The sequence below is a fragment of the Orbicella franksi genome, chromosome 2, assembly GCF_964199315.1.
Source record: "Orbicella franksi chromosome 2, jaOrbFran1.1, whole genome shotgun sequence".
NCBI classification, from domain to species: Eukaryota; Metazoa; Cnidaria; class Anthozoa; order Scleractinia; family Merulinidae; genus Orbicella; species Orbicella franksi.
The window spans coordinates 29625447-29640041 of NC_138146.1; the positions used below are offsets into that span (position 1 = coordinate 29625447).

Here is a 14595-nt window from a genome sequence, read left to right on the forward strand (position 1 = left end):
GCAGAAAAAAGAACTTGACCAATATCCAGCCATCTTGACCGAACAAGCTTGGTCAATAACCCATATTTCCTGAAAAAGGTTTGACGTTGTATTGTGCTATTGATGATGTTTAGTTGTGTAAAAGCACAATTTTGATTTGTAACCAGGCATCTGTTCTAAAGTTTGGAGCAGAGTTCCCTATAATCTGCGTATTTTCTTTGAGCTGTTTTCTAATTAATTATAGCAGTATAGTTTCGCAGATCACCAGAGGAGAAAGCATTATTTTGTTAACTTGACCGACAGTACGTACCATCTGACTCAGCCGTTGCTGTATCGCAGTTCACGGTTTAATTAGAACAGCAAGAATGATTAGAAACTCGTTCTGCCATAACGATTCAGTGAGGATTTGCCTGCCCTTTTCCGTCTCAGTCCCCCTAATTTCCAAGCTAAATCAGTTGACTAGACTGAATTTTGCAGAGTAATTAAATGGGGCACAAAATTTTTCAGCGGGTTTAGTGTTGCCGGTCAGTTCTCGATGCAAGAGACAAAGTTGAAGAGAAAATCATCAAAATTACTTTTAATACGGATTATATTTTGAAAACCGCTTACTGTAAAGTGAGAAAACACGCTAAACCCGATGAATGAAATCTGTTTATTTGGCCGTGTTCAAAATACCTTGGGTGCTTTTCACCAAGGTTAGAGAAGACGCCACGCTGGCGAGGCTCCTGGAACCTTTGAAAAAAAGGCCTTTATTACACTGGGTATGTTCATGCAAAGGTACTGATTTGATGTGAGTGGACTGAAGTCTGTAATAATTCAGCGAGTTTTCGCGGACAATTTTGAATTGGAATAACGATAATTTACTAATTTTTATTACTATTTTACCATTTGAAAATGATGTAACTTAGGGTGACATCGAAAAGTTGTGTTAAACTTTTCTCGCCAATTATCATTCTACTTTCACCAACGAGCAACGAAGACGAGGGACTATTAAAATTTAATTGTTCGGCTAATTGTCATAAGTATTTCTATTACTGTTACTATCGATACGAAATTTGGGGTAAATTGATCCGCTTCCAACCAATCAGTAGCGCGTATTTACTATAGCAGAATTTGTCTTTCTAAATTATGTATCATTCGAAAAAAGATTATTTATAGATATTTAGTTTCTGAATTTTAGTTGGAAAGGTCATCACGTCGTGAGTTTCCAAATCATTCAGGCTACAAAAAAAATTCAGGTTCTCTCGCAATTTTGGCTAACGAGTTTTCCCTCGTCGGACATCTAAGTTCCATCGATTTGGCTTTCTGTTATAAAAACAAATTGACCCCACCATAACATTGTCAAAGCAGTCTGCACATCTACTCCGCTACCCAAAGCGGATCCATTCAACAAATGTTCCATGTTGCCGAGCGTCTGTTCAGAAATTGATAACAAATGATCACAGTCAGAATCATAGTGATATATATCGAAATGTGGTAAGAACGAAAAGTGGCACAAAAGGCGATTATCCTGTGTTCTTTGTGTGTTTTGTGTTCCATTTGATCGATACATTTATCCTTTTAACACAAAGATCTCTGTTCGTAGTCGAAGACTTTCTTTATATGTATGACAATCGATGCTGTACCGCGAGGAACACGACTTCACTGTCCAGGTGACATTAAAAGTAGCAAATCAGAGCAACGCATCTGCACAACACGTGGCTCTCCCAACTTCATATGACGTAGCATGTCGTGTCGTGTCAAGTTCTCTTTACGTTTTACACTCGTGTCTTTCCCCTTAAACGTTAGGTGTCTTTTGGTGCGACGGCCACAAAGTATGGGATGTAAGCCAGTAGTTCCACGCCACTGATGGAGTCGCCTTTGGACTGGACATAAAACAGAAACGAAATCGTTGTCATTTACTGCGGATATCGTTGTCATTCACTGGATAAATAGCCAAGGCCATAGCTAGTAAAACACTTGCCTCAGTCATATTTTTTTCGTTTTTTGTTGCTTAAAGTCATCATACACGCCCTTAATACCTAGGAAGAGAATTTAACCATGGACATTCCCTTAGTCATACAGTAAAAACTCGCATAAAAGAACAAGTCAGGCTGAAATTTGGTCAAAAAGGTACCATATACATAACAACACATTCAGCCTGAAAGATGAAAATTGTTCTTATATAAAAACATTGACTGCCAGTTAGATTAGAATAACCTACTAGGGTACAGTACTAAGTAGATCAATATATGCTATCCATCAATTAATGAAAATGTTGTGCTTGCACATTGATTTCATCTTTTGGTAGTCTATGCAGTATTAATTTTTAGAAGCAATTTTAAGAACACCTTAAGAACATTTTCAGGCTGATTTTGCGGAGAACACCTGACATATAAGAACAAAATCAGCCTGAACCCCCAAAACATGTGTTCTTTTATGCGGGTTTTTACTGTAATTTTCTTCTGGGTACTGTTCTGACAGCAACAACCTATTCGGAACTTTGAATCGGCCTCAGTGTACTGAAAAGGTTTGATGTACATGGGATTCGAGTATTTGACAATCATTTTTGTCCCTAGAACCATTCGCATCCCAGCCGGGCCAAGAAGAGGGGCTGAGCACGAGATCCTGCAGAGCTTTAGCGGCTAATCAGTATACAATAGTTGCTGCATACGTCTTACCTTGCCTAAATTACGAAGAATTTTCTCGATGATTAAAGAGCTCGGATGAACGTTGATAATAGAAGCCATCATGTTCTAGTAAGAGAAAAAAGAGACATCAGAAGATCAAACAGAGATTTCCCCATAAGAGAACATGTTTGACAAAGTGAGCGCGTTCTTTTTCGGTCATAAAATGTTCACCTGAAATGACTGCATGTCGATGATACCACTCTGATTTTTGTCTTCTTTGCTGAACGATTCCTGGAAAAGAAGAAGCTACAAATTTTACGTCGTTGCATAAAGCAAACTTCCGCGACTCGGGCACACTTCAGGATAACTACACGTAGTATTCAACGTCATACTGCTTCAATTCGATTTTGATCAGTAGAAACATAAATGACCAGACTTGATATTCTCAAGACTTGCCACTGATTTTCGTTACAAAACGGCAGAGAGCATTTACAAATTGCTATCTATTAATTTGTGGAGGATTATGTACTCGCCCTTGAAAGGAATCAAGAACTGAAGACCAATAGCTTGGGAAAAGGCAAGGGACAAGTATATTTCAGGAGCCTGATTTACAAACTACAACTAGCTCCCTAATCTGCCTTCGTATAATAAACAAAAGGAAAAGACAATTCTTTACCATAAAGGTACTGAGCCAAAAATCCATCGACGAAGAGTCCAAGTTGCTGAAGGCATTTGAAACCATCGGGCTGAGGAGCAAAGAGAGCAAGAAAGATCGACATGCACATTCATATTACCCGGCCTATTGATTTTAAGTCTTTAACTAAAGATTCTCTTTTTTTGAAGGTAAGTCGACAAAAACGTAGACTTTCTAAATTTTTGTCTTCCTCGCTCGTAACTCGACAAAGCCTCAATTGTCGACTTGTGGCAACACAAGCAACAACTATGCAGTGCTCTCCATAAAAGATGGACTAATCACTTTCAGTTGAGACCGTATAACAATTATTCTGGCCTGTGGCGTTTCTCTCGAAAAACGCCAAACCGACCAGGAGCGACGAGAAACGGCTGTATGCGCAAGCTACAGACCAGTCAGAGTGGAACAAAATGTGATTAGCAGCGAATGCTACATCTACTTATGACACACTATACACAACGCAGCCATGATCTTCAGTGAACTTGTGTTCACCTTGATTTTTCCAAAAGATCACACGTCTGATGAGTGGCAGTGAACTCTTCCAGACCAAAGTAGGTACTTTCACAGGCCATGTTGTAAATCTAAGAGGACAAGAAAAGATACAAATTGAAAACAACAAATACGGCTTCAACTGAAAACTCCACGAGAGAGGATGGATGAAAACAGAGCTTGAACATCGCATGAATCACCTTTTTCAGATAATTTATTTGATGTCTTGTTAAATGCGGTGGTAGGCTTTTCTTTAGTTCATTGAATGATATGTGTCTGCAACAGAATATAGGATATCAAATTATTTTGTTACTCACTCAACTGAAAAAGCAAGTAACATATTGCAATAACAAATTAAAACAAGAAAATATGTCTAAGTTAACACATCGAGAACAATTGTATTAGAAGATTTACTTAAAAAAGCACTAAATAATTTTTTTAATCTCTTACCCATCACAATCGGTGTCCAATTTTCTAAAAGCTTGAGATAAGTACGAGAGATTAGCTTGTTGTTCAGACGAAACCTGCGATTCAAAAGAAAGAAACAGAGAATGTTGCATGACCGCGCGGGGAAACGAATATAATTGAGGACCAATCACACGTATCAGAGTCTTAGTGCTCACTACAGGTTTGTCTTAGCTCTTAGTAAATACCATATAATGCAGTTATTGTATTTTTTCTTTTTCTGTGGTTATTTAACATTAAATGTAACACATCAACGCTTCTGCACTAAACCGTTTTTTTCAAATCTGGCATTCTGCATCTTATACATGCATCTCTTTAGCATCACAAGAAACAAATTATTTCTTGGCTCTCTAGGTTAATTGCGACTGTACACTGTTGGCATAGATTTATTAGAAACACGTCCTCAGTAAGTCCAACCTTTAGAAGCCTGGGTGTGGTAGATCGTTGTGCGTGACATGCCGTTACAGTTCGTAAAGATGTCACTGATATAACATCTACACGATTCGACTGGTCCTGGAGTTCTCTGAACCAAAAAAGAGAAAGGAAAAATGATAAATAATTGCAAGGATACTGATAGTTTTTTTTTTTTTTTTTCGGTAAGCGATCAGTGTGGTAATAAACATCTTCTATAGCAGATTGGTAGTATTATTCATGAATACATGACGGTGCACACTAAATACACAGGTCTTTTCGCCAGATTAGGACCATGTGGAGAAATATTATCTTAAGAAGAGCTCCGCCTAATTCACTCTACATGTATGAGACGCGCCTGCAGAGAATCATGGTAGCTGTATTCATCAAAACGAATAGCCAGTCCAAGATGATGAATACAACTACCATGACTTCCCTGCAGGCACGTCTCAGTCGGAATTGGCCATTGGAATCCACAAGGAAAATTAGGTGTACATAACGGGTAGCCACAAACTTTTACGAGATAATCAGCCTTGAATTTCGAACAAAAATGCTGATGCCAGCATTTCTGGAAAAAGAAGGAAAGGGCTATTTCTTCACACCTTTCCCTAGAATTTGCCTTCACATGCAGAAAAGCACACATGTAGGTGAAAAGTAACATGGAATACAAGGAATGAGCCAAGTAATAAGTAATGTATATGAATTAAGGGAGTCAGCTTTATATGAGGATTAAGTTCTTCCCTGCTGGCACCCTATTTGCATGTGGATATTTATATATTTTTTTATGGAAATAAAGTTGTTATAAACAAAAGAGAGTCATGAAATCAATAGAATTAGGTGCTTAGATATGGTGAATTACCCCCTACCCCCCCCCCGACTCATTACATGTAACAATACCCCTCATCAATATATTCGATCTCCATGCTGTCCATAACTTCTTTTTCATCTTCCAAATGTAGGCTTTCATTGACATTTTCAATGTAAATCATTACTTCATCCGGTTTCTCTTTTGCTGGACTGTCAGCAATGGGAACTTGCTTTGTACTAACTATATCCTCCACTTTTAACGGGGATTTGGGGCGTTTCTGTTCAGCCATTTTGGGAGTTGCCTGCTTTATTCTTTTTCTTTGTTCTTGTAGACTGCCGTCACTGTCTGATGCAAGTACATTTATCCTTTTACTCTAAAGAAAATAAATAAGTAAATCAAAAACCCTAACTCCTGCACAAGCTCAGATGGTTCTAATCTATGACAATAAGTCAACAACATTCAGTTTTATAACAAGTTTTCTTTTCTAGTTTTAGCCTTGTATATATAATTTCTGTTACCTTACAAACATTCATGTAAAGACTGGAAAAGCACTGAGACATAAAACAAAACAATTTTTCTGCTTTTCTTCTTTTTTGTCTCACTGCTTAGACATTGTTTAACATACATGTAACTCCTGCCCTATTCCATATTCTCATTCTGGAAAATGGGTAGGTACTACTACCACAGTTGTTTAGGGAATTGAGTCACAAAGACGCTGCACGGCAAAAAAAAAACCACTATGTTTTACCTTTCTCTTTGGTTGTAGATAATTATCTGTTCATCAAGACAAAATAAAAGAAAAGTATGGATAGGTGGACAAAACGAATTTATGCTTAGAAACCACAGTGAATGTACTTTTTTTTTGACATTTTATTTTTTCTTAACAGTACAATAAAATACGTTACTTACAATACTACATACTTACACTAGTAACAATTCACTATGTCACATACGGCTAATTACATAACTTACTTACGGTACTTACAATGCTGGTTACTTACACCACTGTGAATTACAATACTATTCTTACACTATTTGTGTTGCTTTTTTTTTCTTAATTGTGAATGTACTTTTGGTACATGTACATGACGAATTTTTGAAATGAAGATAAATACCCATCGGGTAGCAATATGAAAGACTAGACATGTTGCTAGCATACCATTGAGTTTTGGTTGTTTTCTAGGAGGTGGCCTGTCAGTTGGCTTTACCCTTGTCTCATTATTGGATCCTTCCATTCTTTCTTTGAACATTCGCTGTAAGATATTGTCACAGGTGACTGATCAATCCATCATTTGATCAATGAATCAATCTTTAATTCAAAAAACACTTGGCCATCATTAAATTATGAGAAATAGTATCAATTTTTAAATGAAATTTACCAGGGAAAAATACAATGTATCAATTGGCCTCTGTAACAAAAAGTTCATGTTCAGACCTGCTCAGTGTCTTGATGGCATAATTCTTTAGCGAGAAATTTAACTTTCAATACCTCTCCCCACCAAGGGTACAAATGATTTCTGGTAAATTATTTCATCAACTTTCCAACATAAAACTGCACTATTGGGTAACCTGCATTAAACTAGCATCTCATGCAGGAAGGAGAGAGCAATATCCCTGATCACTGACAGCTCCCAGACTTCAGTCAGACTTCAGTCGCTACACTTATGCCATTGTGATATGGGACAACCAGATAATCTGGCTGGGTAAGTTATTTTTACATGCCACTTACCCACAGACAAGTTTTCTAAAAAAAATATTGTGGCAAATGGTCCTGTAAAATAGCTAAATATGTTGACTTACCTCTTTTCTGAAACTTTCTGAGGACCTAGATGTAAGTGTTGTTCTTTGTTCACTATCCTGTTTATGGTGTCGACAACAGCACCGTGAGTGTATGGCAATGCCTTCTGGCCCACTAGCAACCACTTTTTGTGGGTGAGGTGGGTTTGGCACAGCCCGACTATGTGAAGACATGGTTGCAGACACTTCTTTACTTGAAGGAACAAGACCACCCCTTGAAACTGAAGGTACTCTATACCTGGAAAAATGTGTAAGGTCTATTAATCAATGTCAAATGTTCAAAACAAGCTGAGGCAATACAACAAGCTGGTTTTTAAAAGAGATCTATTTGACACTAGGATATGACATTTGACTTATTTTTCATGAATGATCTACATGTAGCACTGTTGTTTCAAATTCTGTTAATCCTCCAGTGACTAGCACCCACGCAAACTCACAAACAGTCTAATTCTTAGACAGTGATTACTAGTTATAGCTACAGTAGCATATACAGGTACCATACTGTGGCTAGAACCAATAAGCCTGCTAGTCATTTTCTGCTACATGAAACAATAAAAGCTTGGCCTCATGAGTCACTGTCTTAATCTAGGTTGTGGAACAAACTTAGCCTCGTACTAACCTCTTATTAATTTGAGTCTGTCCAGCAAGTGTCATCAGATATTCTTTCTTATCTACTGTGGTCTACAAATGCAAAAAAGTAAAATCAATTATTCATGACTTGTGCAATTTTTTACACATGTATCCACAAAACATTGTTAGAATTAAAGAGAAAGAGTGAAAATTTTTGCTTGCAAGCTAAATATACATGTACATGTAGCCTCGACTGTGTAGTTCCAGAAAATGTCCATACCTCCCTCACAGAAGGGATATTTTCTAAGATACCCCACCCCTATGGAAATTCCAGTTAAGCTTCATACATTTTAAATTTTTGGTCCTACTTATTTTCTAGAAATGCACATTCAACTAAAAAGCTACTGCAGTAAAATCGTGAATGGTTCCAGTTAAGAAGGAATCAAGTTAATACCTGATTTCTCTTGTTACGCAAACTTTCCACAGGTTGACCAAGGGATTGTTGAAGTAGCAGTCTTTGAGAAGTACTCATCCTGAAAGTGATGAGAGATACAGTGTATTTTATAACCACTCAGCAATGTTTCAGAACTGTGTCATACCACTAATAATGAAGCAGGAACTTGTGGTTAATCATGCAAAATGAAACTGTGACTAGACCCGTGAGCTGGCAACAAGTTTTACTTCAAGTCAAAGAGCAAGTCGTGGTCAATTGGTCATTGCATTCAAAATGGATTTAAGGTCCCGCAATACAGGCAATATTTTTCTTCAACTTGTCGTGCAACTTTGTTGCAGTGCAAGTTGAAACCCTCTGTTGCGCATATTACCACTTTTGTGACCAACTTGTCTTGCAGCAAAATACAGTGTTGCAAGTCTGTGGAATTCTTCACATATAATTGGTCAGTCGTGTCTAAATAAAGATGGTGCCTTCTTTCATATAATTTAGTATTTCCACGATTTTCCACTTCGATTTCTGGCCGTCATTTTCTTAATTTTCCGTACCAGCAAAGTTCTCTCAGTATGAAGCTCAGTGTCCTTTCAGATACATGTAGCTGGGCAAAAAGTTCTATTTTTGTGACAGTTCTTCCAAGCCTTTTGCCTTTTTTGCTGCTTGTTTTGAAGGGACAAACAAGGTGTCCCAAAGACTATGACAGCCCTCAAAGTCTTTGTACAGCACAAATTTATGACTTTCTGAGAGTGACTGGTCTACTTCGAATTCATGCTTGTCTTCACCGTCCACCATGTTTGTTTTGTTTGCCATGTAGCCGCACATCATGACAGCCAATCACAAATGTCGAATTCAAATTTGTTGCAGACAAGTTGTAGCTTCAGTGGTAATACAAGCAGCAAAACTAAAATTTGTTGCAGAAAGTAGAACGAGTCTACTTTGTGCAACATGTTGCCTCAACTTGCAACACTGTATTTTGCTGCGAGACAAGTTGGTCACAAAAGTGGTAATACGCGCAACAGGGGGTTTCAACTTGCACTGCACCAATGTTGTGAGACAAGTTGAAGAAAAATGTTGCCCGTAATACCGCACCTTTACTATGTATCACAAAATCTCAGATATGTTTTTTGTAAGAAAGAAATATCTCAAAGAGGCCTATCATATTTCTGAAAGTTGAATTGAATTCAATTTTTTTAATAAGACCAATTTAATGCATATTATGCACATCTGATTACTAGCATAAAGCAATATCACACAACTCATGCATATAGTTTGTTTCTTTCTAATACTATTTATACTGGAAAGCTTACATGTACACTGAATTGAGAAACCAATTTTCTACGTTTACAAGGTAGATATTAATCCTAACAAAAAATACAAGACAACCAGCTCACTTACATGTGCAATCCCATAATTGGAAGGTGAGAGGGACGGCTTGAGTTCTGCCAAGGTTGAGGCAAACAAGAAATATTAAATAATATATCTATAGAATGATTTAGCCAAGCCTGAAAACAGAGTTACTGAACATGAATTTTGTTTAGGAAAAAAACCTTTCACACGATCAATTTGTCCAAATTAAAATTTAAAGTATTATTTTAAAAAGAAAGAAGTAAAAAGTAGCAAGGAAGAATTTATTTTGGCGACTCACAGCAAGTCGTGGATTGAGTCCCTGAGGGAACCAACCACGATCCACATTCTTCCATTCACAATCCAACTGTAGTTGTTTAGTTTTCAAACCAGTGGATCTGCAATTTAAGAATGCAAAGCAAAGAAACATTTTTTTAAAAAAAAAATCCTTAACTGGGGCTTGCTTGTCAATGTCTGTGTAAGTGGAAAACTATAACATTAACTATTATTAAGGGTTAATGAAACTGTGTGATGTTCAAAGATCAACAATGATAACAAGTAATCATTACAAAATTGAAAACTGTAAATCAAAATAAATACAAAAGAGATATTCTTGGAAACTTGAAAAATACTCTCCTGTTTGCTTTCACTACAATGCATATACAACACTTTTTTTTGTACAAAAATTATTGTTCCAAATGACAAGCAGTTTCCTTCAAATATCTAGTATATAAATACCACCACACTAACCTTTGAAGATCAACTCTTGAAACAATTTCCTGTTAGAAACATAAACGTATAGTCACATACATATAATATTCTTAGTTGATTACATGTATGTAGTTAGTAAAGACTTGTTTATTTGAGCTGCTAAGTTGGTACCTCTTCAATGAAGAAGGCAGAGGGAAAATATTGAAAAAACATGTTATAGAGTATCATGTGACAAATGCAAAGTTACATTGCATAAGCCTGAGGTATGAACTAATTAATTTATCACTTAAGTGGCAGGGATCAGGAAAGTTTTGACTGTCGAGGTACAGTTCAGAAGTCGTGCTTCTGCCCTGCCGAACTTAATTACAGTTATGATCAACAGTAGCATGGCAGAAATATCACTCTGATTCAGACATAGTGCCAGAGTTGCACCAAATTCAGGATTTCCTGAAGCCATGTAACAACTCTCATAACTCCCTTCTGGAACAGAATCTCCCCAAAACACATTAATAATATAATTTACAAAGTTGACTGGGTGTGGCAGAAGCATGATGTTTGAATCGCTGTCGTGCCAGGGTCTTGTAGCATGGCAGATCTTGTTGAACTTACTGCTAATTGCTTTGCCAAAATTAATTCAACAGTTTGATTCAGACACCGTGCTTCTGTTGTGTTTTGTCAAATTAATTCGTGAATTAAGTTCTACATGGCAGAAGCACAACATCTGAACTAGGCCTGAATCTGTTTAATATATTTAATGAATCTCCAACATTTTGCATAATCTGATGAGGCTCTGTTTTCATTTACTTCTTTTAAATGGTCTTCTGTGGGGCTCAAAAATCCACGTCTTTCCTTGAGATGATCATAGAGAAATCAGAAAGCTTTTTACAATCAACAATTTCACAAATAACATGGATTTCCATGCTTAGACTAAGAATTTTTAAGGAAACTGTGATCCAAAAATTGGAATTTTCAGAGGAATAGGGAGGGGGATTCAAACCAAAACAAACCTCTCTGTGCTGAGGGGTATTCATATTTTTTGGAACAACACAATGTGTGCATTTTATATTCTTAGTGTTTCAAGGGCATTTCAGGGAAGCTTTGGGCATCCTGGAAATTTTTCACTGTTTCCTGGGCTTTACAGACATGTACATCTTTTAAATACAGATACAACAGTAGCCTGATTAATTATTGATGAAACCAATAATCAATGCTCTCAATATATAACTGGACTGAAGTCTAACCCTGTGCATGCTCTTATTGGTTGATATATGATCACACCGCAATGGCTACGTAAATCTTAATGTTGACCAGCAGGTGACAATTAAGCAATTGTTTCCTGATCTCCCACTAAGCATTTATTATTTAACAAATAAAGGAGCCTAAGCCGTGCATTACACCGTCATAAAACATGACAGGCATTTGAAACCACGAGGGAAATGCGGCTTGTGTTTTATACATTTCTCGAGTGTTCTCAAATGTCCGGAGTGTTCTATCACAGTGTAAAACATGGCTTAGGCTTCTTGATTTGCTTTATGATTTAGATTTTACACACACGAAACAATAAATCACATTTTTTCTATGCTTTATACTCTGACAAAACATGGGTTTTTGACCAATCAGAGCATGCGGGGTCCTATCTATATTATAATATAACATGGCACGCACGCTAGTCCTACCTAATTCCCATTGAGCCATCATGAACAAAATCTCTATATACGCACGGCCGTGCATACTGGGGGGGGGGGGGGGGTACTCCCAGAAAAATTGGGTGGGGATGTGCGGCCTGCTTCCCAAAACCCTTACCCTATTTATGACCAAAATCTGCGATATTCCCTACCCGATTTATGACCTGACCAAAAATTCGAAACCCTATTTATGCCCTAACCCTTAAATCAAAACCCTGTTTCAGACCTGCGTTATAATAAGTTCCCTAGTTCAGACCAATGTTAAATTACCGTAAACATAGTTTGTGAAGGGATTTTGTTGATTTTCTTTTCGATAATGACAAAAAAGTGGCTTCTTTTTAAAAACATACCCATATCAAGGCTAGAGTGCAAAAACCATACCCTATTTATGACCAAAATGGCCAAAATCAGCTAAAATTGATACCCTATTTACGACCAAAACAGCTGAAAACCCATACCCTTTGGGGCCGCACATACCTATATAGCCCATATAAGGGAGTAACCCCCCCTCCCCCCCGGCGTGCGTATATGACATGATGTGTGCAGTTTCAATTTAGCTGCAAAATTTCCGTCAAGTTTAGTAAAAGTTCCTTTTGTTTAAGTTTAAGACAATTTTAGAAACCAGGTGAAGCGTTTTCATTCAACTGTTGCTTGATTGACTTTGTTTTCCTTCACTGTGAATTGAGAGAAATTTGTAGTCAATCACAAATAAAACATGTTTCAGCACTTAAGTTGTTGTCGCCATGTTATAAAAGAATGCTTTTAGCTGTGCCTATATCGAGTTATGGATGCACTTAGGAAGTTTGGAGAGCACTCAAGAAGCTAGAGCTTGATTGACTTTGTTTTCCTTCACTGTGAATTGAGAGAAATTTGTAGTCAATCACAAATAAAACATGTTTCAGCACTTAAGTTGTTATCGCCATGTTATAAAAGAATGCTTTTAGCTGTGCCTATATCGAGTTATGGATGCACTTAGGAAGTTTGGAGAGCACTCAAGAAGCTAGAGTTGTACTCAACTATCGCCTCAAGCAACTCTTATGCTTCTTTTGTGCTCTCCAAACTTCCCACGTGCATCCATAACTCGATATATGCACGCTTAGCATGAACCCATTCTTTAGGTTTCTTTGACTTCTTTATGCCTTATATTTACTATAACAGTAAACTCCAGCTATATAACAAAACATCCCTTGAGAAACAATTTGTTTTTTTTCCCCTTGAATCTCAACATTTCCCTCGACTTCATCTTGGGAAACTATGAGCCTCGGAAAAATAAAACTAACTTTTTCCCTCAGGGCCAGTAATTAAGTTTACAAAGTTTCATCAATTAATTGCATGTATGCTGTGATAAAACTAGAACTGCATGTTTTAACATGCATATTTTTTAATTTTATTAAAACAAAATGTACTGGTTCTCTAGATTATTACTTATAAAGCAAAATAACTCTAAAATTGTTTGTGGATTAGATCGTTCTGAGAGCATAAACTATTCAGACGTGAAGCGAATAATTAACCAGCAAATCTCAATAATTTTGAGACATTACACGTAAATTAGAATATTAGCAAGATTAGCGGCCGGCACAGTAAATTTGCACACGGTTCTCTCTGTCAACAATAAAATCAACTTGTTTGAAGACTTCAATTTAAAGAATTAAATATATTTATTAGGAGTCTTTGAAAATTATCAGTGGCTAAAAGCCTAAATATTGGGTTTAATCAAAACAAACAAACAGATCAAACTACATGTAGTTCCCATCTTGCCCTTGATCATAAGCGCCATTATTTACGTTTTGCCTACATACACAAACCGATAAGCATAAAGAATCATCAATTATGTTTGATCCATTGAACTTTCAAAAGCCCTCAACAAACTTTTCATCCTTCTAGTTTACCGGCAAAAAAAAAATTCCCTCATGATTTTCCTGTTGATCGATGGTTTATCAAATTCTAAGGTTTTTGTTTATCCAAGTTAACGCAGCATGCTTTCAATGAACAATCAACAAAACGTGCACAAAGCTACGTACCAATTCCTTCTAGTGTCTTGCTAAAAATTCACTCACCTCATCACCTCTGTTTCCTTTCTCTTGACCCTCTTCCAAAGATTTTTCTGATCTTCTACTTACAAGTGAAGTAAAAGAGCCTTCGGATATGAGCGGTAAACTCGGACAATTCCTTGACCTTGCCGCTTCATCATCTTTCGCATCTGATTTGTTCACAATTCTAATCCCGTGCACACCGTTAGAGCCATAAATGTGCTTAGTAGTAATTCCAAACGGTCCACTTGCTATTGAAGGAAGCATGAGGAGCAAAATATTGCCTGTTTAGGCTATATTGAGCGGGAAAGCTGATGAAAGTGCAATAAATCAAACTCTCTACTTCCATGGAGACGACCACAGCACACAAAAAAACGCGCGCCGCGCAATAAAGATTGTAGTTCTCAAGCCCTTTAGCACTCAGTAACTACAGCATTCGTTTTCCTTTCCAATAGTTATCACAATTTGAAGAGAAATGTCGAAAAGGCTCTCAGTGAGCCGCGTGGACTGTTACATGTAATTATCCAAGATTCTTTCAGTGTTGTTGACGTCTATGAA

The 14595-nt window shown here is 37.1% G+C and overlaps 1 protein-coding gene across 2 annotated transcripts; it reads right to left on the reverse strand.

The window, feature by feature from the left end:
• Positions 1 to 537: 537 nt before the first annotated feature.
• On the reverse strand, positions 538 to 14582 carry LOC145479158 (uncharacterized). 2 transcript variants are annotated; one of them, XM_081457431.1, is made up of 19 exons: positions 14065 to 14582; positions 10362 to 10390; positions 9913 to 10009; positions 9663 to 9706; positions 8274 to 8352; positions 7869 to 7930; positions 7253 to 7487; positions 6612 to 6705; positions 6201 to 6226; positions 5542 to 5825; positions 4651 to 4756; positions 4219 to 4292; positions 3969 to 4044; positions 3772 to 3860; positions 3265 to 3334; positions 2820 to 2879; positions 2640 to 2714; positions 1943 to 2000; positions 538 to 1844 (listed from the first exon to the last, which is right to left on the reverse strand). In XM_081457431.1, the coding sequence occupies exons 1-18, from the start codon at positions 14302 to 14304 to the stop codon at positions 1944 to 1946; spliced, it is 1797 nt and encodes a 598-aa protein (XP_081313557.1). In that variant the 5' UTR covers positions 14305 to 14582; the 3' UTR covers positions 538 to 1844; position 1943. The 2 variants fall into 2 exon arrangements, with proteins under 2 accessions (XP_081313557.1, XP_081313556.1); XM_081457430.1 differs by lacking the exon at positions 1943 to 2000 and having other exon boundaries at positions 14065 to 14580.
• Positions 14583 to 14595: the final 13 nt, after the last annotated feature.

What these genes read in the sequence shown, in the direction of transcription:
- LOC145479158 (XM_081457430.1), bottom strand. Translation starts at nt 14,304, where the DNA reads ATGCTTCCTTCAATAGCAAGTGGACCGTTTGGAATTACTACTAAGCAC. An exon ending in CCAATTATGGGATTGCACAT is followed by an intron (nt 8,353 to 9,662) that starts GTAAGTGAGCTG and finishes CATCACTTTCAG; the next exon opens with GATGAGTACTTCTCAAAGAC. An exon ending in GATCTTTTGGAAAAATCAAG is followed by an intron (nt 3,335 to 3,771) that starts GTGAACACAAGT and finishes TTTGCTCCTCAG; the next exon opens with CCCGATGGTTTCAAATGCCT.